General features: G+C 38.4%; 1 protein-coding gene across 4 annotated transcripts in view; it reads right to left on the reverse strand.

Annotated features, from left to right (window-relative positions):
* Positions 1–230: 230 nt before the first annotated feature.
* The window catches only part of med23 (mediator complex subunit 23), a 30946-nt gene continuing 7892 nt past the window's right edge, over positions 231–23284 (reverse strand). For 2 of the 4 annotated variants that reach the window (XM_066699658.1, XM_066699648.1), the window contains 19 exons: positions 17711–17911; positions 17167–17310; positions 16745–16890; positions 16233–16478; positions 15118–15260; positions 13688–13862; positions 11958–12121; positions 11550–11674; positions 10986–11191; positions 9079–9259; positions 7737–7907; positions 7026–7242; positions 6479–6715; positions 5675–5840; positions 5149–5221; positions 4504–4718; positions 3341–3461; positions 1387–1518; positions 231–1176 (listed from right to left, as the gene is read on the reverse strand). In XM_066699658.1, the coding sequence (XP_066555755.1) occupies positions 1006–1176; positions 1387–1518; positions 3341–3461; positions 4504–4718; positions 5149–5221; positions 5675–5840; positions 6479–6715; positions 7026–7242; positions 7737–7907; positions 9079–9259; positions 10986–11191; positions 11550–11674; positions 11958–12121; positions 13688–13862; positions 15118–15260; positions 16233–16478; positions 16745–16890; positions 17167–17310; positions 17711–17911 (3234 nt within the window). In that variant the 3' untranslated portion in view covers positions 231–1005. Of the gene's footprint in view, positions 1177–1386; positions 1519–3340; positions 3462–4503; positions 4719–5148; positions 5222–5674; positions 5841–6478; positions 6716–7025; positions 7243–7736; positions 7908–9078; positions 9293–10985; positions 11192–11549; positions 11675–11957; positions 12122–13687; positions 13863–15117; positions 15261–16232; positions 16479–16744; positions 16891–17166; positions 17311–17710; positions 17912–23284 lie in introns of all 4 variants that reach the window. The other 2 variants (XM_066699640.1, XM_066699630.1) reach the window with 1 other exon arrangement.

Here is a 23284-nt window from a genome sequence, read left to right on the forward strand (position 1 = left end):
TTGTAGAAATGTCATTCAATTTGGGGAATATCTAAGCTAGTGGAAAAGTTGACCACTGCTACAACTAATATTTCTATTATTTTCATTTGGGACTAGCAAGTCAGTTTGTTGAATTAGTGAATAAAAGTCCCTCTATTGATTTTACTGGAGAGCCCTGTGTCTCTGTCTGCCTTTCTCATTCCATTCCCAAGCAAGCGTGCGTGTGCAAGATTACGAGTAAGACCAGGTCATCCAGCGTAAGAGAAATTCTTTATTCATTTTCAAATGTCTTCGGTGATACCAGACATGGCAAATAAAAGGTTGCATCTCAGTTTTGTTTCAGCCTGACCTTAAAAGGAAATGAACACAAAATAAAAACCCCTACTCGACCGCACGCTGCTATGTATGAAACTGACGGCACAAAACCCTTTCTCTGAGAAGGACATGGTATCTGAAAGGGAGGACTAACAAACACAGACAAACAGATCAATGGTGTAATACATTATTGAGAAATGCTTTGTGCTGAAAAGGTCAGTTCAAGGCACAGTATGCTTGTGTTTACAGGAGTTTACAGAAAAGGACAGGTTTTTTTTTTTTGCTTTTCTTTTTTTAGAAAAAAAAACATACAGAGTAGAAATAACCTCCTAGTACATCGTGTCTATACATACTCAGCAAGCATCCCACAGACATCATCAATGGATAAAAAAAAATAAAAAAAACATTTACACAACCCCATTTTACAGTTCAGTAGTGATCCTGTAACTTTTTCCAAGATGCTTACAGTACTGCAAATAATATGCAATTATTTACAGACAATTTCTGTGTTTTTCAAGAGTTACTGAGCAAAATCAATGATTTCTCCCCTTCTCTGTTTTCTTAAAAAAAGGAAAGAAAAAGCTATCACTCAATGGTCACCTTTTACAAAAACGTAAAAGGTTTGCATTTCAGCCTTTATGTCTTTTGAGAAATGTCAATTTGTGGAAATTACACATTTCATGTAAAGGTGTTGCCCCCTGACCCAGAGCTCTACTGCGCCACAGACAGGGGCACACTGACCGGGCCCTGGGCTGACTGCGGCGCTGGGGAAGACACACTGGCTGGCTGGGGGGCCGTCGCTGGCTCCATTTTGCTGATATGGGTGATAAATCGCAGGCGAAGCTTCACAGCTGGTCTCAAATTGCATATGATTTTTTCCACCTGTAAAAATAACACAAAAAAGCAGGAGGTAAAAGATAAACTTTTGGTTAATATACAACAGTGTGTAGCCACAACTGACATCGAAAAAATGGCAACTATAAGAAAAAAAATATCAGGAGATGGGACATGCAAAGGAAACATTGATCTTTTGGGATGTTAATTAGAAACCACCAGTCTAGAAACACCTTGTTCTAATCGTGGACCACTTACTTGGTCCTTTACACTGTCCCCTGTAAACATGTACTTCAGATGATAGAGAAAGTCACAGATGGGGTCCATGTAGTGGAGATGTTTGTTGTACTGGTCAACGTTCTGCAGCATCTCATAGAAGGCCACTCCGATCTGAACAACATTGAGAAAGGATAACTGGTCAAAAGCACCATATGACCATCACTGTGAAGAGCAAAGGATTTGAAGGGAACATCAATTTCCACTGCTGATAAAAGTGTCATTTTTAAACAACCACCCCTTTTATTACATGTTAAATGTGCACCTTTTTATCAAGTTGTATGAATGCTTTTCAAAATGTCTAGAGTACAGGGAGTTCATTCTTCAAAACATCTCCACATCGGATAGAAAATTAATGGAACCAATACTAAATAACAAAATGAATCTAAAAACAGAAATGTAAAAAATGTGTTCGCATCATTCATTACACAACAAAATGTATATAAATTTAACTGTTCAAAAACTTACATTCTGTTCATACCACTGTGAATAAATAGAACATTGGATTTTTAGCACAAGAAGTGTAGAAGCCGGCAATTTGACAGCAATAGTACTTTGCTTATAAAATGTAGCATTTTATTATTGTATCAGTCTTATTAATGTATCCAATAAGAACTGTTATTCTGTACCTTTTACATGAATTACATTCTGGCTACAGCGTTGTGTGGAATTTAACACAGAGCTGCATGTGTTTTACCATCTATATTGCAGCCACCAACACTTTTATCACTGACCATGAATTACTGATCTCACACACATTGTGGTTCAATTCCTTTACAAAGTGTACAGTGAATAATAACCAAGAAAAACTACAATCCATAGCCAAATGCAGCAAAGCCAAAACAACTCAGCAAAAAATGGATGTACAGAAGTGCAAGCTCTGTATCCTTTTTATATTATGTATACACTATTTGTGCAAAGGAAAGCATATAAAGCTGAATTAGCTGCGCCCAAATCATAAAGTGCATGCAGGTATGTGAGCTCTTTGGCTTATTTGATAACACACTGTGCTGTTGCGATTGCACATCCAGTTCCATCTATATTACCGGATTTCTGTTATGCTGGTATGAATGCAGTTCTGTCCAAATGTTTGGTTTTATTTACATTACGTTTTGGATACAGGCGATTTGATGTCTATACGCCACAAACACTGATGTTCAACTTTCAGTTTAGATGCATTCATGCCTTGCTGTTATTTTTTTTTATTATTACTCCGTGGCATATAGCTTAGACGTATCGAAGAATAAAGCCTTCAGTTGCGATTTAGGTTCAGCGTTACCCAAAGCGCTTTAATATTCAAGCGATCTCTGGCACAGAAATCAGAAAGCAGTCTGACAGTTTCCTTGGCAGGTCAAGATCTCTCTCACGCAGACAGGACCCAGCAGTTCATATACAGTGACAAACAAAAGCATCATTCAAAAGACATTTCTTATCACTGTGAGAACTGAGATTTAGAGCTGCAAGCCGAAGGACACTTTTACTGGAACTGTGCAATAAGCAGATGCATTTCCCGATACTGCCTCACTGCCTTCCCCATTCCTCCGCTGCCCGTCTGCACATTCTTATCTTGACTAGAAATATAGGAGGCCCGTTCACTCTGCTTCAACAGACGTTTGGGTATTTAAACATGTCTGTCTGTTTTCAACTCTGTGGGAATTATTTACAGAGTTCTGTTGACTTAAAAATCATAGTTTGTAATATTGATATTGTTCTTAACTGTACGGCTCCTGGCAGTTCTAGTTATGGCTGTATCCTTGGTGGTTCTAGTAATAAAGCATTAGAACCCATAACAACTAATACATTTTTAAACTTGAATGAACTTCCTCTGTAAAAATCCTTTACAGGAAAATAATGAAACGCACACACTGACACAGTGAGAGGAAGGAAAGCACAGCAGATGGCATCATGTGAGAGAGATGTAAAGACTATGCCATACCTCCAGCATGCACCTGGTCCTCTCCTGCTGGAACCTCTGGAAGAAGGGCCCCACCAAGTGGTACACATACAGCAGCTGGAACTCCGTGTTCACGATGGGCTTCAGCACTTCAGAGAGGAACCTACGGCAAACAGACGCCACCAGGTCACATGAGCGGAACAAACATCATAAAGAGACCCACTGCACTGCAAACGCCCTTGAGAGACCAGGAGACAGGATCAAACTGGGGCAACTTGCAGGAGAGACTGGATGGGTGGCAAGAGAAACTATTACAGAAAAACTATCTTCCCGAATGGGGCTGAAATGAAACATTTTCTTGAAGAATGTCGTAGACTACAGGACATTATCCTCGACTTAACAGGCTTACAGAAAGGCTGTTAAATGAGAAGGATAGGCTTCATTGCGTGTGTCAAGGAACAAATCTTGTCGTCCGGCCAGTTGTCATTCAGCACTAAGCTTCCAATTCAGCTTCTGTCCACAGAGACTTACTCCCAGCTAACGCCATTTCTAATGCACTGATTGACATTTTCAAAGTTATGCTTTCTAATCACTATTATGTGCCTTACAACTTTTTTTTCTTACAATTTAAATGACTTACAAATTTCACAATATATCACATTCTGTACATACAATTACCCTTTGAAACAGCTGTTTTTAACTGGGGCAATCTAGGTTGAGTCCTCTGCTGAAGGGTACAACAGCAGTGTCCCCCAGTGTGAACCCACAAGCCCCGACCCCTAGTACACACTGCTGCCTATACTATGCCATGCTGAATGGTGAACCATTAAAAAAAGCCAACTGTCTATGCAAAAAGCAGAAATAGGCATCTGATCTTTCTCAAATGGAACTAGTTTAATCATAAAACTGTTCACCACTAACGTCTGTCCTGAAGTGCTTACAAACAACAATGAATTTACCAGATTATCACTAATAGAGAATATATTTCCTACAAGATTCACAAGCATAATAGAAATTAATCTGCATTATACATTCTGGTATGCAACCCTGCCAAGTGCTCAACAATTGCCAAGTGTCCAGTGTAAATGTTACTTTTCATATTTTTAATGTTACTATTTTTATAGATTGATATTTATCTTCTAGACCACTGCAACTCCACTGTAAAACAGGCCGCATGGCTCTAGAATGACAATAAGGAAGTATACTTGGGAATGAGGGAGAGCTGTCCGATGCTGGAGTGATGCCACACTGCGTGGGCCAACGCCAAGACGTAGCTGCAATACATCTCAGAGTACGACTGGTGACAGGCAGTGAAATCGAACAGCTGGAATGGGTATCCGACCCACTCGGACTCGGAGGTGAGAGTTGGGCTGTTAATGACATTCACGATGCGATCATGAAGAACCACCCAGTACGGTTCCTAATGGGAGACAATCAACGCAGTGAAATTACATTATCAGTCCTTGGTCAGTTTGTATGAAAATCACAAGAAATCGATTTATTATATGGAAAAAAGCACAAAAGCACGTACATCCTCGTTCTAAGGGCAAAGTTACTGACTGTGCTTTTATATTAAAATCCCAAGGATCTGTGTAGAGGAAAACTTAAATCAAGAATGTAATTACTATGACTATCTAGTAGATTAGAAATTGGAAATATAATTATTCAAACATTCAGACAATTAGATATGCAATCTAATTAAGTTATAAAGGGAAGATCAAATGAAGCAGCATGAAATGTATTTTTAATTCCAACTGCAATAAACACCGTGTGAAACATGCTGCTAATTCACACTGAACTCAAGTAAGTTGTGCTTAATTTAACAATCTCTTCAAACTGAAAACACCTACAGGCAACGCAGTGATTACAAGTCCAATTGCATTCATCCAGGCTGTGATACTTTCCCTCGGTACAAGAGGCTGGCTGTGAAAACAAGCAGTAAGAATGGGAGTTGGCATTTATCTTATATTGCCATCGTACATTTGTAAAGGCCTTTTCATTTTAAAGATGCTGAGATCATATTTATCTTCTATAGGTAGAGAGTACATTAATGACTCAGAAACATGTCATGCACCACCTTGATTAAAAGGCCTTACAATCAAAGTTTAAATTAACAGAACACAATGTAAACCAAAACAAAAAACTAGACCAATTAATACACAACTCTGAAGGGGTCTGGTGCAGGTGACCCAGACATGTATCTCAAGGCTTAACGAAAGTCCTAGATTTCACCTATTAAAAATCAGACAAATAACATGGGAGTTGTTTAGATCCTAGGAAGAGGTCAAAAATAAAAGCAATAAGCAATAAAAAAAGTGCCAAAACGGATGTAAAGGGACACCCTGCACAGAAGTGGAGTGTGTGAAATGGGCATACCTCTTCAGCACCACATTGAGGAGGGAATTGCCCACATCCTTCCCTGGCACAGCCAAGGCCATGAGCTCCACACAGGTGACATGGAGGGCGTGGGCTGCTGGGTTGGGAAACTCATTGAATCTCCAGTCACAGTTGGGGAAAGGGCCCGGGGACTTGCCAGCCATAGGTAGAACGCTTGTTAAAGATTTTTTGTTTGTTTTCCATAAAGGAGTAAGAAGCAAGAAAATGATTGATCACAAACACGGCATCACGTAGTTTGTGAAAGCACAATCTATAAATATAGTCTAAATACCTTCACTTACATGTAACCTTTGGGCGTGAACACCATATTGCAGTTAATCAACATAACTGAACTCGCTGTTCTGTAATTGATTTAAAATTGCTACTGGATCCAATCAGGAGCAGCATACAGCAGTACCAATCAGTGAAACAAACAGCTTCCTGAAGAGGAAAACCAGTCATTTCAATATTGATTCATGTAAGTGAATGAATATATCTGTTGTACAAATGTGCACTACAGCTCCATTCCTTAAACTATAATTGAAAAAGTGTTTACCATTTATAATTTTTTAACTGAAACTTATCCATACTGTTCATCTTATCTAAACTTAGTATTTCTGAGTTCACCTGCTACAAAAAAATCGAACACAATTGCATTATTGAAGTACTTTAAATTGTCTGGTATATATTTTCCCCTAGGATAAATGTTTCCTTAGGCTATCATGGTAATACATGACTTGTAAATAACGATTAGCTAAAAGAGAGCACTCTTTGAAAAAAAAAAAAAAAAAAAAAAAAAGATATTGTCCACAAGTCGGCCAATCAGCTTGCAGTAGTACGTGTCATCTGGGATCCACGGGTTGTCCTCTCGGGCATTCATGGCACACTTCAGATAGGTCTCACTGAGGCACCAGCCGGGGGTGCGGTTCTCCTTCAGGGAGCTGATGATGGCGTGTACAAGCTTGCGCTTCAGGTTTGTCCGATCTCGCAGGTGCCTCTCATAATAATGAAGAGTGTTGTACAGATATGTCACGGGACGATCTGAAGAAAACGCAACAAGAAACAACATTAGATGGCCACTAATTTAACATTTGTTCAGACATATTTTGACAATCAGAGTAACAACTGAAAGTAAAAGGTTTCATGTAATAGTCACATCTCTTATCGCTGAAAGGAAGACATAGCTACAGTTACCAGGCCTTTGAAATGAGTGTTCTATTTAAAAGCAAAAACAGGACGGGGAAAACCAAAGGTGCCCTCTAAGCACCGACTGTCACAGCGGATTAATTCAGGTTCTCTCAAAGCCCCCACAAAAATGGCAAAGTCATGTATCTTTATCAGTGAACCTCACCGTGAAATTTGTACAAGCCTCCCAGGTGATCTAAAAGGGTCTCCAAAGATTTAGACACAGGCAGAAGCTCCAGGAACCGGTGAATGACAATGTCAAACACAGGCAGGAAGCGAAGACAGACGTTCCCAAAGTAGATGGGGAGATAATGGGGCTGCAGCTGCACGGGGGGGTTCACCTGCTCCGCGAGACCCTCGAAATACAACTTCTCGGGATATTTCTGTTGAAAGAGTCTCCGTTAGCATTAATGTATAAATGGGTACAAATGTAAGTCGCCCTGGATAAGAGCGTCTGCTAAATGACAAATGTAATGTATTGAGGCAAAAAGAAGTCACAGGCAGTTTTCAGATTGATCCGTTTTAATCAGCCTTGCATGCACACATTAACATGCTACTCCTCCCTTGGAAATCACTACACAAACAATGGTTTGGTTTGCAAGTGGTCAACATTTCAATGTTAAATGGCTCAATGGATTTGCAGAGGGGAATACAAAAAAATAAACTACAGATATATAATATTAAAAAAATCTTTAAATTGTCTTTGACTGTCAACTCTAAACAGTGTCCCTGTGCTTATTCAAGGATGCAGAGAGATAAATGGGCATGTATTAATTGGCTTTCATTTTAGCGGTGACATTGTTCTGAGCTCTGGGGATTTGACCTTTTTTGTTGTGAGTGTTCTTTTAGATTATATATATATATATAACACCATTACCTTGTGGTAGTTCATGTGTTTGGTGTGCCAGTCACTCTGCAGCCAGTGTTCAGGGGCGTTCTCCTTCACAAAGTCGCTCACGCGGTTCCTGAAGTCATTGGGCTTCAGCAGCAGCAGCTGAATGATGAAGTAGCAGACCTGGGCCTCGTTGCCTTCGTGGCTCCTCATGGCCTGAAGCACAAGTGTGTTTGGTCATTATAAAAGGAGAAACCCAATAAGGACATCCTGTTCTGAACCACAAGTTCCCCTCTTCTGGTTTAGCGAAGGATGTAAAAGTGGTTTATGCAAATATACTTTTATAGTGGCTATTCAATCAGGCAGGGAGACGTATACAGAGATGTACTTATGCCATTAGAGATATATTTTCCATTTAGGTGTTCCTTGGAGATATCTAAAATTCAGCAGCAGTTTGGGAAAGTGTCTGTGAAAGACCTTTTAGCAGAGTCCTTCACAGTGCAAGGCATCTTGTATTCTATAATTATTGTTTTTCCTAATGATGTTTAGATTAAAGCAAAGGCTTGGAATTATAAGTTTGATGGGGTTTTATTAGGTTTCATGAAACACTTCTTGAATGTCTATGTGGGAACTAGCTCAGCTCTCATGTTAATTAGAAGCAAATGCTATTTGTTAGTACATTCTTATGGTTTGTTCACAAATGCTGTGCTCTCTTCCACTGTTGAGATTGGAAACTGATCAAAAGTGAGAAACACAGAAGTTCACTTGGAATAGCTGAGCAGCCACAGGCGATAATGTGTCCCTCTTGGTATTTTCTATTGATAGTATAGGTTTCATACTTGCCTTTTGCCCATGTTTTTTTTAAGCTTTTTCTTTTCATATTCTGTTTTTTATAATCACACTCTGACATGGATTCATTGCAGGACAGGACCCTGCTGTGTTAATGTTAATTACCTGTCACTGCTTTATACATACATGCATAAAGGTCTTCTCTAACAGCTCATCTCTTTTAAAAACCTATCCTAACCCTTGTGATACAAAATGCTCCAGCTAATACAAAGTACAGGAGCCAGACACGGGTACCAGGAGACTAATACTTCCCACTGCTTTGTCTGTGCTGGCTTTCTGCCCAGTGTCAAATGAAAAGTGGCCAGGCCAGTCAAAACTCTGGACCAGATTACTTTTCCAATCTTGTGACCCAGCAGGGTATTGTAAGCGAAGAAAGCAGGACAGAGCTCAAGCTGCTAATCAAAGACCTTGCATTTTCTCATTTTTAGTTTGGCCATTGTTTTAGTAAATCACAAAAAACAAGTTCTCTCTATGAACTGATACAGGAAAGAAAATAAATAAAACTAGACATAGTAAGTCATGATGTTAAATGGCTTACCAGACACAGAATGAGCCGGTCTAATGTGACTATGTTGTATTTCCACACCATGTCATTGAGAATCTCTATGCACTTGTTGAGCTGTTGGCCGCCTGCTGAGGTGGAGAACTCGTACACAAGAAAGTCGGCGAATGTTCTCACGTGGGCCACCAGCGCCCGGGCTCCGATCCTCTCCAGAACCCTGAAAGCAGAGAGAGCAGCAGCTTGATTGGACCTGCCACACAATACAGACAGAAGATCAGTTTTCATTGCTTCACAAATGCCCGGATAGGCTCAGGTTACAAAGTTCATTTCATTTATTGTAAAAGCAGCTTTTCAATGTTTTGTGATCTCTGTGGCAGATATTACTTTTAAGTCAATTTGTTATTGTACAAGAAACAAGTTCCCCATTTAAAGAATCTAAACAAACAACACAAATCAAAGGGGATATACATTTAAAGAATAGCATTTCATATGTTGCCAAGTTCAGGAGAACATAAGGCAGGTCTTATCTACCTACATCCTACAGTGCCCCATGATTTGTTGGTTTTCATTCATGGATTATTCAAAATTGGCTTAATTCAGTCTTTTTGGTTTTCAATGTTTATTTAAGTCAATTTCATAATTCAGCCTCTAATTGGAATTACAAGGTCAAAACTATTAAAAAGGCCAAATTAAGCCATTTTTATTAAGAGGTCAAAGGAACAAAAAACAGTAAACCCGCCCCCCAAATACTGCAGGATCACTGCAGAAAGACCTGTCTTATGGATTTAAGCCTGATGATATTTTACATAAATAATATTAATTTACTGTATAAAACATTATATAGAAATAGCAAACTTATTCCCTAAAGTAATCCAAAATAAAACTTATTCACTTGGAAAGGTGAATACATTTGACATTACTAAAACTGTGAATGTGTTAATTAGCGATTATCACAATACATCCAAAGCAGCCAGATCACAACACTTTCAAATATATTTATAAGTTATGAGTAAGAAATTGCAAGTAAAAAAAACCTGCAGTACATCTGATGTTTCACATAAATAACAATGATTCATGTACTTTATATAACATTATGTGGAGAGTTGTATTCACGTGGAATACACGTGGTGATTAAATGCCCAGTTACAATGTATGCAATTAGTTTTTTTCTTGTAACAGTCTTGCCAGTCTACTATAAAACAAAACAATCAAGTATTTAACTTTTACAGGGCAAATCTCTTGAGTGTTACATAAACAAGAACAGAGCTTTAAGCTATTGTTCTATCAGTAAACAAGAAACCTTGTTCACACAACACTTGCCTAAAAATGCTTTCTTTGGGTTAAGGTGATTTATGAGGTGATAGAATCATACACAGCAGTTGAAAAGTGCCATACAGCGTTTAGACAAAAAGGTTACATATTGAGACTTCAGAAGGGAGGTTTTACGGGCGCAAATGCTATAGGGAGTGATTTATTCTGCACTATAATATACTGAGTTATAATCCTGTTGTAAAGAGCAGCAACTGTGCTTGAGAGCATTGTTGAGAGTTATTTATCAAATTGCCCTTTCAATGAGAGTATAAAGAGCTAGAGGGGCTAAAGAAGAAAAGGCCCTCAAATATTTTGGAGGAACAGCAGAGGGTGCTGGACAGCCAGGGATTTTGTTTCTGGCTAAATACTATGATAATGAGTGATGATTATTATTGACAAATCAACAAATGTGTGTGTCAAGCTAGAGCAGTGTCCAACACACACTATTGCCAGATAAGAGGTGTCTATTTTCCCCCACTCATCTGTAAAACAATGTAATAAAAGGTTCATAGTGCACTCAGTAAGTGGGCATATCAGGAGAATGAGAATAGCCAAAGATGTAACCTGATCAAATAATGCTCATGGTTCAACACATCACATCATGCCTAGGCTGTTATTATATACTCAGTCACCTGAAACCTATCTGGTTAATGTGGTCAGTCTCTAACAGCATCTTCCACAGCAGGCAGAGGAAGAGCGGCGGAGAGCCCTGCATGGAGAAGTGAGTGATGATGTCATTCTCGTTGGTCATGGACTTCCACTTCCGGTACTCCTCTTCCACGTTTTTCTTCAAGTTGAATCTGCTCTCCTGGGGCACGTTATTCTGCCTGAAAAATGCCTGGGGAAAAAAAATAAAGGAATTTAAAGGAACTACAGTTTAACGAGGGGATCAGTCACCCCCTACCCCACCAAAACTGACAACAAACACATCACACAGAAGAAGCACTATTAGCAAATTGTTCAAAGCTTCATGAACTCATTAGCAAGTATCTCAATCCATCTCACTTTCACCTGAATGTGAACAAACTAGGTTAATTATTTGTTTATTTTGTTTGATCATAAAGACCAAGAAGAAACTGCTGTTACTTCACACAGGGGTGAATCATGAAATCACTAATTAAAAAAAGCTGAAATATAGTGTGATATTAACCACTTACGTCTACAATTTCACCCGTTCCTAAAGTGAAAGCCCATACCTGCAATGGTGCTGGGAAGCAGCTCAGGGTGTGAGAAGCCCAGTTGTGAGGTGTGAAGCTCATGATGGTTTGCAGGATATCCTTACACCATGTGCCTTGGATGGAGTCTGAGCCAGTGAAAAAATCTGGGAGAAAACAAAAAAGGAAAATGAGGCTAAATTGCAAAACTGTATTAATTTATTAACTATCAGACTGGATGGAAAATAATGGCAGGTGTACCAACTACCCCCACAGAAAATATTCAATTCATGTAAATATCACAACCTACATATAAAACATTTACAACACATTTATGTCCTGTAGATTTCCAATATGAAATTATGCTAGTATTTTAAGAATGCAATACATATAATAGGTTGCCCGTTAACATTAACAGACGACAGGGCATGCTACACAGCCAATCTCTACCTGTCACATGTGTCGCTCTTGCCAGAGTGAGAATCAGAGCCCTGTTGAGTTCCTCAGACTCGGCTGAAAGCACGGTTTTCGGGTCACTGAGGAAGCGTGTGAATTGAGGCTGGACTTCTGAGCTTCCCAAGGCTGTGATTAACCTCAGTGCTGTGCTCTCCACACTGCAATAACACACACCGTCAACTCACACAAAGGTTAAATCAAAATTAATACTAACTTTAACCACATGCTGTTCATGATAATGAACACTAAAAATTTTGTAAGTGTTGATCTGATTAACAATTCTGTGTATTTTTGGTTTTAATTAAAATATTACATTCAGAAGTTAGCACCATTTTAAATCCAGTGCCTCCTTAATGATGTATGAATTCTTCAGGTGTCTACAATTATAATTATTAACCCTTTGCAGTCCAATTATTTTGCACCGTTCAGGCTGCTCAGGTCCAATTAAATTTCGTGAAGAAAATAATATTTCAGACCATGTGTTATTCAACTTTCACTGTTCCAAAGGACACCCTCAAATTTGAAAATAGTGCATTTTGTATAAAAAGCCTGTTATTAGTCCTTTCTTGACTATTATTCTAGGTGCAAATGAATAAAAAGTTTTCTGGCAATAAATTAACTTTAGAACTTTAGAAAATCTACACAACTTTTTACAGCACTTCACATACCTCTAACAAAGGTAACCAACGGGGAAAAAAAAAACCAATTACATCAATATTTACAACTATTTAAATGTGGTGAGGTTTGAAAACAAAAAATAGATATGTAAAATGCACACAAATATGCAATAACAATCACTTAAAAACTAGATGCAATGTGCAATTGTGTTGCAATGCTCAATGGTCTGTGTTTTTGCGGTGTATGATACTTCTTGAAGCATTCATCTGGGTGTAAAACAGGCTTCCTGCAGGTTTTGCATGAGTATATAGTCTCATTTCATGCCTCCATCTAAATAACTATTTACTTCACTGTCTGCTTGTTGTAACATCTGTAACAGTTGTGCAGATGTGCGTGGTGTTTTCTGACTCCGTGATGCTGATGCGGCCGTGTTTAGCCTGCAGTGAGAGCCACATCTCTCTCTCTATCACTTCCTGACTCCAGACTCTCACAGGGGGGCTTAGCCCATAAATTTTGAGTGTTTTACAACTTAATGCGATGTTTCAAAGGCTGCTGAAGCCTTTGTTCTGCTTTTTCTTCAAGAGAATTGTCTTTTTCTATTCAAAAGACACGTTTAAAGAGATGTCCGACACTGGACCGCAAAGAGTTAATAAACACATTTACACATGGAACAGTTCTCTTGTTGTGCCGATTTGTTAACTTGTTTGAACTAAATATTATCTATCAATGGCAAGACGTTACATTATATGAACATAAACGTATACATATAGGAAAACATAGGACTTCTCTATCAAAGAGTGATTTTCTGTCAGTGCTTATAATAAAGGAAACGGTACTATCCCACAATCCTCCTGGGATATCATACAGCAGGCGAAGAACTTCAGATAGTGAAATTCAGAAACAAGGGCTGTGCTGGATGTGGCAGCTCGGTGAGTGGAACCGAGGCATTGACCGTGTCCGTTGACATTGATTTTGACATTGTACACAACCGAATGAAACAGGTTGTTTCAGAGTGAAAGGAAGAATGAATATAATCCCAAGAAAAGTCAAGTACTAAGACCCCTCCATGCTTGACAGCTCAAACAGTCACATGACGGCGGACTGACCAGAGGTGCAGCTGGTTCTGGTTGGTCTGCGGCACAGCGGCTAGTGAGTGCAGGTGGCTGAGCAGCTGCACTCTGTAGTGGGGCTGGATGTGGTGCATCCGGTAGCTAAACATCTCCAGCAAGGTGTGCAGGATGCCCCAGGCATGGGACTTGAACACATTGGGCAGGAGCTGGCCTGAAAGCGTCAAAAACAAAACAGTTTTTCCGAGTGTCCTTGTAAATAGAAAATGTAAATGGCAAAATGTATCAATTAGATTTTTTAAATACAAGGCTATTTTGGGCTGATTTGTTTTTCCACAAATGTGCTATGGAAAAGTTTCTGATGAAAAGTCCTTAAATATGTTTTTAGATGTATTCATTTAATTACTTGTTAGGATCGCCTAATGACCTAATAAGCATTCTGGAGGACATTGTTAAATTATTCATAGATGTAATCATACAGGTTATAGGTTATCCAAACTCCTGAAAGTATTAACAGCATTATACAACATGACCTTTTGACTTCTAGACCAGAACCACTTTATGTAAGAATACCAAGGAAATATACATGATCACAACTATAGTGCATCCACCCTGGACACAAGTGAAGGGCAAAATGTAAATCCACACTAGATGCAATGGGGAATAAACTGGAAATATGTAACCCTGCCCCATCATTCCTATTGACTATAATTGAATACAATAAATTAGATAATTAATCGAATAGATTTGTTAAATATTAAAATAAAATTGTAGTAAGATGTCTTTCTTCTGGCACTCGGGAAGAGGGAAGAAAGGGAGAGACTATATCTTCTAAAATCGACTTCATAGAAGATCCCATAGGGATGCATTAAGTTCTATAAACTTTGCCCGCGTCCAGCTTTTCACTAAATGTGAAGGAAATATGAACTTCGATAGTTTCAGAATACCGATTTGCATTGGGGCGGGGGAATCTGATTTTATGTGATGTGTATTTATACTATTTGACCGGAAGCAAGTTGAAGCAAGCGTGATGACATCGGAGTTGTTCACTCAAATTAATGTATAAATTCCACGAATATATCCTAACCACTGCTGCATCTAGGTTAAAGTTCAAAGGGGCATGTCTTATGATGTACTTTCAGAAAGAGGAGGTTCAAAAGCCAATGCAACGTCAGGTACATGTTTACAATTTTAAAAAATATTAAAAATGTCCCTTTAGAATGCAATGTTTGGGAAAACAATCTAATGATACTCAACTCTGGGGATGCCGATAGATTTATAACCAATTAAATGGAAAAAACATGTAAAGAGGCACCTAACAAAAAAACAGGAGCAAATTCTACTCAGTAAGGAAAATATGATGAAATATGATGAAAGAAAACAGGATACAGCAGTTTAAAATAAACTTCCCAAATCACTCAAGAGGTTTCTAAACATCAGGCAGACTGAAAAATTTAAGGGAAACTTACTGATAAAACCTTTGATCCCCAGTGACTCGATTTCCATATAAACCAACAGTCGGCTGTAGGTTTCTACTAGTGCAGGTGCCAGAGCAATGCTCGATTTCGTGTGGGCCAGTTTTATCACTCTCGTGGCTATGCTGTGAATTAGGCTATAAAAAGAAAAAGAAAAACATTATTTTTATGCTTCCCCTCTAAATGTGAAAGCTTAATGAGAAGTAATGAACTTCTGATCTCTGCCTGCTATACATTTATTATAGAACTCTTTATTGCAGAACTCTTGGTTCAGATTCACATACAGTAAAAGTAAAGATTTGTATTTTTTTCAATTAACACTTTAGTTCACACTTGTCCTTCACATACAACCACAAACAGAGGCATAAAATGAGTTAGTGAAGACCAATTTCAGAAAACGAGGCGTGAAAACTTGTTCAGAACACCCTTAAAGATGGAAGGCTCATAAATCCAGTTTAAAATCCCAGAAGAGATATGTTAGCCAGCTAGACATTTTAATGAGGTAATCCTTCAGAACTATGCCATTATGAGACTTTGTTCAACTTGCCCTTCATTACTTATGCAAAAAGCCTGAAGAACAAGTACATAATCATGGAGGCTTCTACCAACCTCCAATGCTTTAATTTAATGCAATGCCTATATTATACCAGTCTATATTCATTGTCCTTCACCCTAAAACCATTTTGTGACAAGCTACACTAAAGCAAACAGATGACATCACTGTTTCATGATTTTAAACCCTAAAGAGAAGTAAGATATTCCTGTGAAGTACTGAAAGGAAATTAATGACAAATATCAACAGGAACATTGAGCTTCCATTGCTGTATTGTCACCTATTGTTTTGAATACAGGTCTCATTATTTAAAGCCTAACTCTAATACAATGAACTGCATGTATTCCGGAAGATTTTCCAATATCAGCCACATATTGGGGCATATCATAAAAGGTAAATATTAAATTTTCATTTGGGTTTGATCTTTCGGTCATAAAGTCCATATGGATTAATAAAAATCACTTTCCCCACAGATAGTTCAATATATATATATATATATATATAATCTATCCCTCCCTCTTTGGCCCCAAAAATCAACATTGCCTATGAACTGCACCTCATTTTGGCATGGACGGTGAGTGAGTCCAGCAGGTTCATTGGCAGGGGGGTTACAGAGCCAGAAGCCATGCAATTTGTCCCAGGAAGGGGGATGCGCACGTTTCCATTTCCATAGATGGTCTCCACCAGTACTCCCATAGGCAAGGTGAAGCACTCGGAGTTGGTGGAGTAGGCATTGCACAGCAGAGCAATCTTGTAGTCGGACATCTGGAGGCTCTTATTGCGAAGGCTCTGCTGCAAGAATCTGCATTAGGACAAATGATGATAATAATTATTGCTCCACATACTGTAACAATTTTAACTGTGATACACATAATGGCTAATGACACATACACACGCTCACAGGAACACAAAGCCTTGGAGTGAGTCACCATAAACAGCAATAGACTGACATATACAAATAGAAATGTCAGCCTTTGTTTGATTTACTGTATAAAAAACAACAACTCTCTTCTAGCTCCAGGAGAACAGATGTGAAGGAGTGAAGGAGATCACAGAGGACAGGCTTACTCATGGTGGAGCTTCAGAGAGTGAGGGATTGGTATCTGGAGCTTGGAGTTGTCATTCTGAGCTTTTCTGTTGAGGTGGATCCAGATACAGGTCATAGCAAAGGCGTGTGTGGACTGGGGTTTGTTAATATCAGGCACGGGAATACACTGCAGAGGATGAAAACATTTAATGTATTACAAATACATGTTTTTGTTGAAAACAGTTACGTTCACTATTACATTTAAACAGCTTTCTGAAAGGAGCAGCCGTGTCTAAGCTGAGTACAATTTGTAATGCTGAATGTAGAATTAAGTCATTAATTAGAAAGCAGAAGTTAGTCTGATGCTAAATGAACAGATGCTTTCCTTGTTGTCTGCTGTGGCATAAGCAGACAACGTGACAGGCTGACACTAACACTTCTGTCGCATGTGGCGTTCGGTTACCTCTTTCTCTGGATACAGGAGATCAAACAGCTTCATGACAGGAAGGAAGTCAGCTAGGGCATTCTTCTGGATGCTGCCCGAGATGAACTGCAGGAGAACCCACATTAAATGGTCCCTCCCTTTAATGAGACTCCGTCCAGCCAGCTGTGAAACAGAATAGACTACGTTTACATTTGTAGTGTTGGAAGAATCAATACTTACATGAAATTGCAAAAAACATCAAAACTATATAGACTATGCAATGGGGCTTACAAGTAGGAGTACTGATGTTTCTAAATTCAACAAAAACAAAGCTTTAAATAAAGACAGGTTCACTTGCAGGCCAACTCCTAAATACTGCACTTCAGTGAACTGTAATAATATATAAGTTTAGCCCATCATCATCAATTAAAAACAAAAAAACTTTGTAGCAAGTTTTATTCTTCTTTGCTCATTACTTATTATATGTTTCGAGTTAGAAACTGTTGAGCAGCATGTGAGTGAGATGCCGATAAAAGCAGGTGAATCTCAATGGCTATGACTAGATCAATGTGCAGACATGTACCTTTTGATGTAGGGAGAGCACCATGTGAGGGAAGCTGGCGAATTGAAAGAGCACAAAGAAGATGAGCTGGCTGGAGAGGTGCTGCCACAGCAGCTGGCTCGTGCCCCCGTCGTCAAACTGCTCCTCGGTCTCGGAGCGCTCCATGGCGTACACCACCAGATCCACCAGCTGGTCCTCGAGCACTGGGCAGCGCTGCTTGTGCTGCAAGGCAAGAGTCGTATACAGTATTCTCTCAGCCTGCGCGGACGGCACCGACGGCACGGACAGCGGGGGACCAGTGACAATGCGTGAAATGAAGACCACCACCACTCCCATCACAGCCCTGAATCCAAGAAAGCTGCACTATACTACTGGCTTCTGATTATAATCTTAGAACAAAATGGTTTGTTATTCTTTGCAAATAGAAAAATTACTCTTATTATAATTTATTAGACCACATTCTTGAGCTAATGGAAAGTCATTTCATTACCCAATTGATATTATTTTAGGTTTCTTAAATGTTCAATTAATTAAATTAGGTTTCAAAAGGATCCCACATCAAAGTGTAAAGAGACACATTGTTTCTGATTGTAGACTGCAGTGTAAACATAAATGTAGCTTTTAAAATATCTGAACTGGAATTAAACTTGACAATTTAGATTTAACATGTTTAAACAATTACAGTAAAACATGCATTAATTGTTTATTAATAGGACTTTTCCTATGAATAAACAATGCTGAGATATTTTACTACTGGAACAGTATTTCATGTGTTAATATAAATATTCTGTTCAGAAGTTTGGTGTATAAAACATGTCAAAAAAATAAAATTGTAAAAACAATCTATACAAGTTATAAATAAGGCCTTGTGATTACAAATAAGGGTACCAGCAAATTAGTTAAATTGATGTAAATAGCTTCACTTTACATGTTGGGCCTTATTTCTGAAACAGAACAAATTGAAATAAATAATTCTGATTGTGATTGGGAAACAATGTCCTCTTGTGGTTAAATTGTTAACTGTCAGGAAATAAATGCAGCAATTTATTTCCCCAATTTCATTTACAAATGCATCAGGAATTGAAAACCATTACCAATACTTATAATATACTGCAGCTTTTAACTTGTTTAACATGCTGAGAGTTGACATACCGATACCCATCGCCACAGATGTGTCACACATTTAACTGAAATAATTTGAGACTTAAAGGAGGACAAAAAATTAAAGTGAACTGCAAGATGCATGCTCTTTTGACATGGGGGTTAACTTACTGGATTAGATCATTTTTTGAAATGGCAGCAATTAAGATAAAAGTTTTCAGCGTAAAGCAATAGATGTAGGTGGCACAGATTGCCATTACCTGAAGTGCATGTGTGTGTTTTTATGTATATTTCCCCAATAAGAGTAAATTCCAATAAATCAATATTTTACAGAATCACTTAAAATGATTTACAATACGTTTTGTCATCTTTCATCTAAGTATCAGTCTTCGTATTTATATGATTTTTCATGTTATTTGTATTTTGTTTAAAGAGGTTAGATATTGTAAAATGTATACATTTACACGACGATTATAAATTAACATTCTATATTGTATAATTGTATGCAAGTTTTAAAATGTTAAAAAAAAGATAGTGCCTATAAAAAGTCTATACTCTTCACCTTGTGTTGCATTTAAATACATATATATTTTAATTGATCTATACATCCTACCCCACAACTTCCTATCGAAAACAAATATTCTAGAAATCTGTCGGAAAATTATTAAAATAGAAACTGAAATCGCTTGGTTGAGTAAGTGTCCACCCCCTTCTAACTGCAATCCTAAATTAGCTCAGGTGTAAGCAATCCTTCAAAATCAAATGTCAATTTAGGTAATCCCTACCTGTGTTAAATTGAAGTGATTCAGATATTTTCAGGATAAATTAAGCAGTTCCTGTAGGTTCCCTCTTCCAGAAGCAAAGACTCAACCATGAGCACCGAGGAGCTTTCAAAAGCACTCCAGGACAAAGAGGGGATGGGAATAAGGTTCTAAATGCCAAGACTGCTCAAAGTGTGCATGTTACAACAATATCCCAAGCACTGCACGAATCTGGCTTGTATGGTACTCGTGAAAGCCCACCTTGAATCCTGTTTGAAGTTTGCAAGAAACAATTTGGAGACTCTGTAGCCATGCGGCAAAAAGTTGTGAGGTCCTGATGAAATTTAAATTGAACTTTTTGTACTAGATGCAAAGCATTATATTTGGCGCAACACTGCACATCACCCAAAGAACACCATCTCTACTGTGAAGCATGGAGGTGCAGCATCATGTTATGGGGATGTTTTTCATTGGCAGGGACTGGTGCACTTGTCAGGAAAGATTGGAAAATGAATGGAGGATAGTACAGAGTATAGAAAAGTGCTTCAGGAAAACCTGCTGCTCCTCTGCAAGAAAGTTGAAACTGGGACAGAAGTTCACCTTTCAGTAAGACATGGACCCCAAACAAACTGCCAACAGGACACCAGAGTGGCTAAGGTCAAAAAGGTAATTGCCACAATCTGTGGTTTGAATTGAAGATTGCGGTCCTTCAATGCTCCCCAAGGAACTTGACAGAGCTTGAACAGTTTTGTAAAGACGATTGGTCATATATTGCCAAATCTAGGTGTGTAAAGTTAGACCTATTCCAACAGACATAGCTGGAATCACTGCCAAGGGGCTTCCACCAAGTATTAACTCAGAGGGGTGGAGACTTATCCAACTAAGATATTTCAGTGTTGTATTTGTAATATGTAAGTGTATATATATATATATATATATATATATATATTTTTTTTTTTTCCACAATGAAAACGTTTTCTCATTAACAGTGTGGTGTACAGATATGTGGGGGAAAAAAATAATTTAAATTGTGAAAAAAAAGTATTTCTATAGGCACTATACACTCACCTAAAGGATTATAAGGAACACCATACTAATACTGTGTTTGATCCCCTTTCGCCTTCAGAACTGCCTTAATTCTACGAGGCATTGATTCAACAAGGTGCTGAAAGCATTCTTTAGAAATGTTGGCCCATATTGATAGGATAGCATCCTGCAGTTGATGGAGATTTGTGGGATGCACATCCAGGGCACGAAGCTCCCGTTCCACCACATCCCAAAGATGCTCTATTGGGTTGAGATCTGGTGACTGTGGGGGCCAGTTTAGTACAGTGAACTCATTGTCATGTTCAAGAAACCAATTTGAAATGATTCGACCTTTGTGACATGGTGCATTATCCTGCTGGAAGTAGCCATCAGAGGATGGGTTCATGGTGGTCATAAAGGGATGGACATGGTCAGAAACAATGCTCAGGTAGGCCGTGGCATTTAAACGATGCCCAATTGGCACTAAGGGGCCTAAAGTGTGCCAAGAAAACATCCCCCACACCATTACACCACCACCAGCAGCCTGCACAGTGGTAACAAGGCATGATGGATCCATGTTCTCATTCTGTTTTTACGCCAAATTCTGACTCTACCATCTGAATGTCTCAACAGAAATCGAGACTCATCAGACCAGGCAACATTTTTCCAGTCTTCAACGGTCCAATTTTGGTGAGCTTGTGCAAATTGTAGCCTCTTTTTCCTATTTGTAGTGGAGATGAGTGGTACCCGGTGGGGTCTTCTGCTGTTGTAGCCCATCCGCCTCAAGATTGTACGTGTTGTGGCTTCACAAATGCTTTGCTGCATACCTCGGTTGTAACGAGTGGTTATTTCAGTCAAAGTTGCTCTTCTATCAGCTTGAATCAGTCGGCCCATTCTCCTCTGACCTCTAGCATCAACAAGGCATTTTCGCCCACAGGACTGCCGCATACTGGATGTTTTTCCCTTTTCACACCATTCTTTGTAAACCCTAGAAATGGTTGTGCGTGAAAATCCCAGTAACTGAGCAGATTGTGAAATACTCAGACCGGCCCGTCTGGCACCAACAACCATGCCACGCTCAAAATTGCTTAAATCACCTTTCGTTCCCATTCAGACATTCAGTTTGGAGTTCAGGAGATTGTCTTGACCAGGACCACACCCCTAAATGCATTGAAGCAACTGCCATGTGATTGGTTGGTTAGATAATTGCATTAATGAGAAATTGAACAGGTGTTCCTAATAATCCTTTAGGTGAGTGTATACTCTTTAAAATTCTGATACAATAATTCCTTGTTAACCAGCAAACTCATTTTTGTAACTGCTATTTTAACAAATGCAATAGCAACATTTTATTGCGTAAACCTTCTAGCATTGCAAATAATCCAATAATGTAACCTCAAAAGCAAAAGTCCTTTCTTTAGCATGCTTGTAACAAAATAATATTCAATAAAACAGTGAAATAATGAATCATTCCATTTTTCCTCCCAGGAACAATGCATCTATAGGCCAAACAAATTACAAGACACATACACCACGTGTAACTGAAAATCAACACCAACGCAAAAATTGAAACAATAATTGGAGCAGAGCGCAATGAACGAGACTACATTCTACAACACAGTCCAGCATGCACTACCAAGTTGGTTCAGGGCTTGAAATTAACTCTTCATACAGCTTTACATTATTATAAAGGGTGTTTTCTTTCAGATTTTTCATAATGCAGTCTGATAAGAGTATTCTAATTTGATAAAATATAAAAGGTATTTTAATTTAAAAAAAAAAAATCACCTTTTTAGCAGGAGGTGGCTAAATGAAGTGGCTTTTACTGCAAATACTATTGTGTCATCTTGGAAAAAAACAAGGAATTCAAACTGTGTGGTAAAAAATGTCTATATAAGTATCAACGATATGCATCAAAAATAGTTTTCCTCTAGTTATAATTCACAGTATTAAATCTGATTAAAAACGTGATGTATGGAACAATCACAAATAGCACAAGGAATACAGATTGATATAAAATACTCCCAAATACAAAAAGACAACTTTATTCTGACAATATATATTTGTTTTATAATGCAGGCACTATTTGGTAAGTAAATAATGCAGCACAGATTTCTGTATGCATGTGCTTGGCGAGTATTATCACAAAGGCATAACATGATGACAATCACTCGCTTCGCTTCACAATAAATGTTGCATGAATACAAATCCAAACAGGCCACGTTATTATCCTGCTTTACAGTTTTTTAAAGATTAAACAGTACACCCTCTTGTTGGTTTATAAACAATGGGGGGAGGGGGTACATGTATGCTGTAAGACAAGGTGGTTTTAATTGTATTGTTCCTGTTGATTTGTCTTGATCGGGATTTCAAATCGAGCTGCTGCAACTGATAAATGCTCTCACAACTTTAAAAAAGCTGTTTTAAGATCCTTTTTATATATTTACTTATTCAAATAGTCTAACATTTTGTCTGCTAAATCTAAAAGACAGACATTTCAATCAAGTGTTTTAGTCTCAGCAGGAGAATTTAGGAAATAAGCAACTTTTAGTATTTTAAGATGCATGAAAGACTTATGAAGCTCAGACTAACTGATATTTAGATTTAGTGGATAAAGGGAAAAGCAAAGGAAAATTGGAAAGTGTTGATCAGCGCTGCTAATAATGAGGAAGACTTGGCTCATTCTACTCAGAACATCATCCTGTTA

The sequence above is a fragment of the Amia ocellicauda genome, chromosome 1 (genome assembly GCF_036373705.1).
Source record: "Amia ocellicauda isolate fAmiCal2 chromosome 1, fAmiCal2.hap1, whole genome shotgun sequence".
Taxonomy (NCBI): domain Eukaryota; kingdom Metazoa; phylum Chordata; class Actinopteri; order Amiiformes; family Amiidae; genus Amia; species Amia ocellicauda.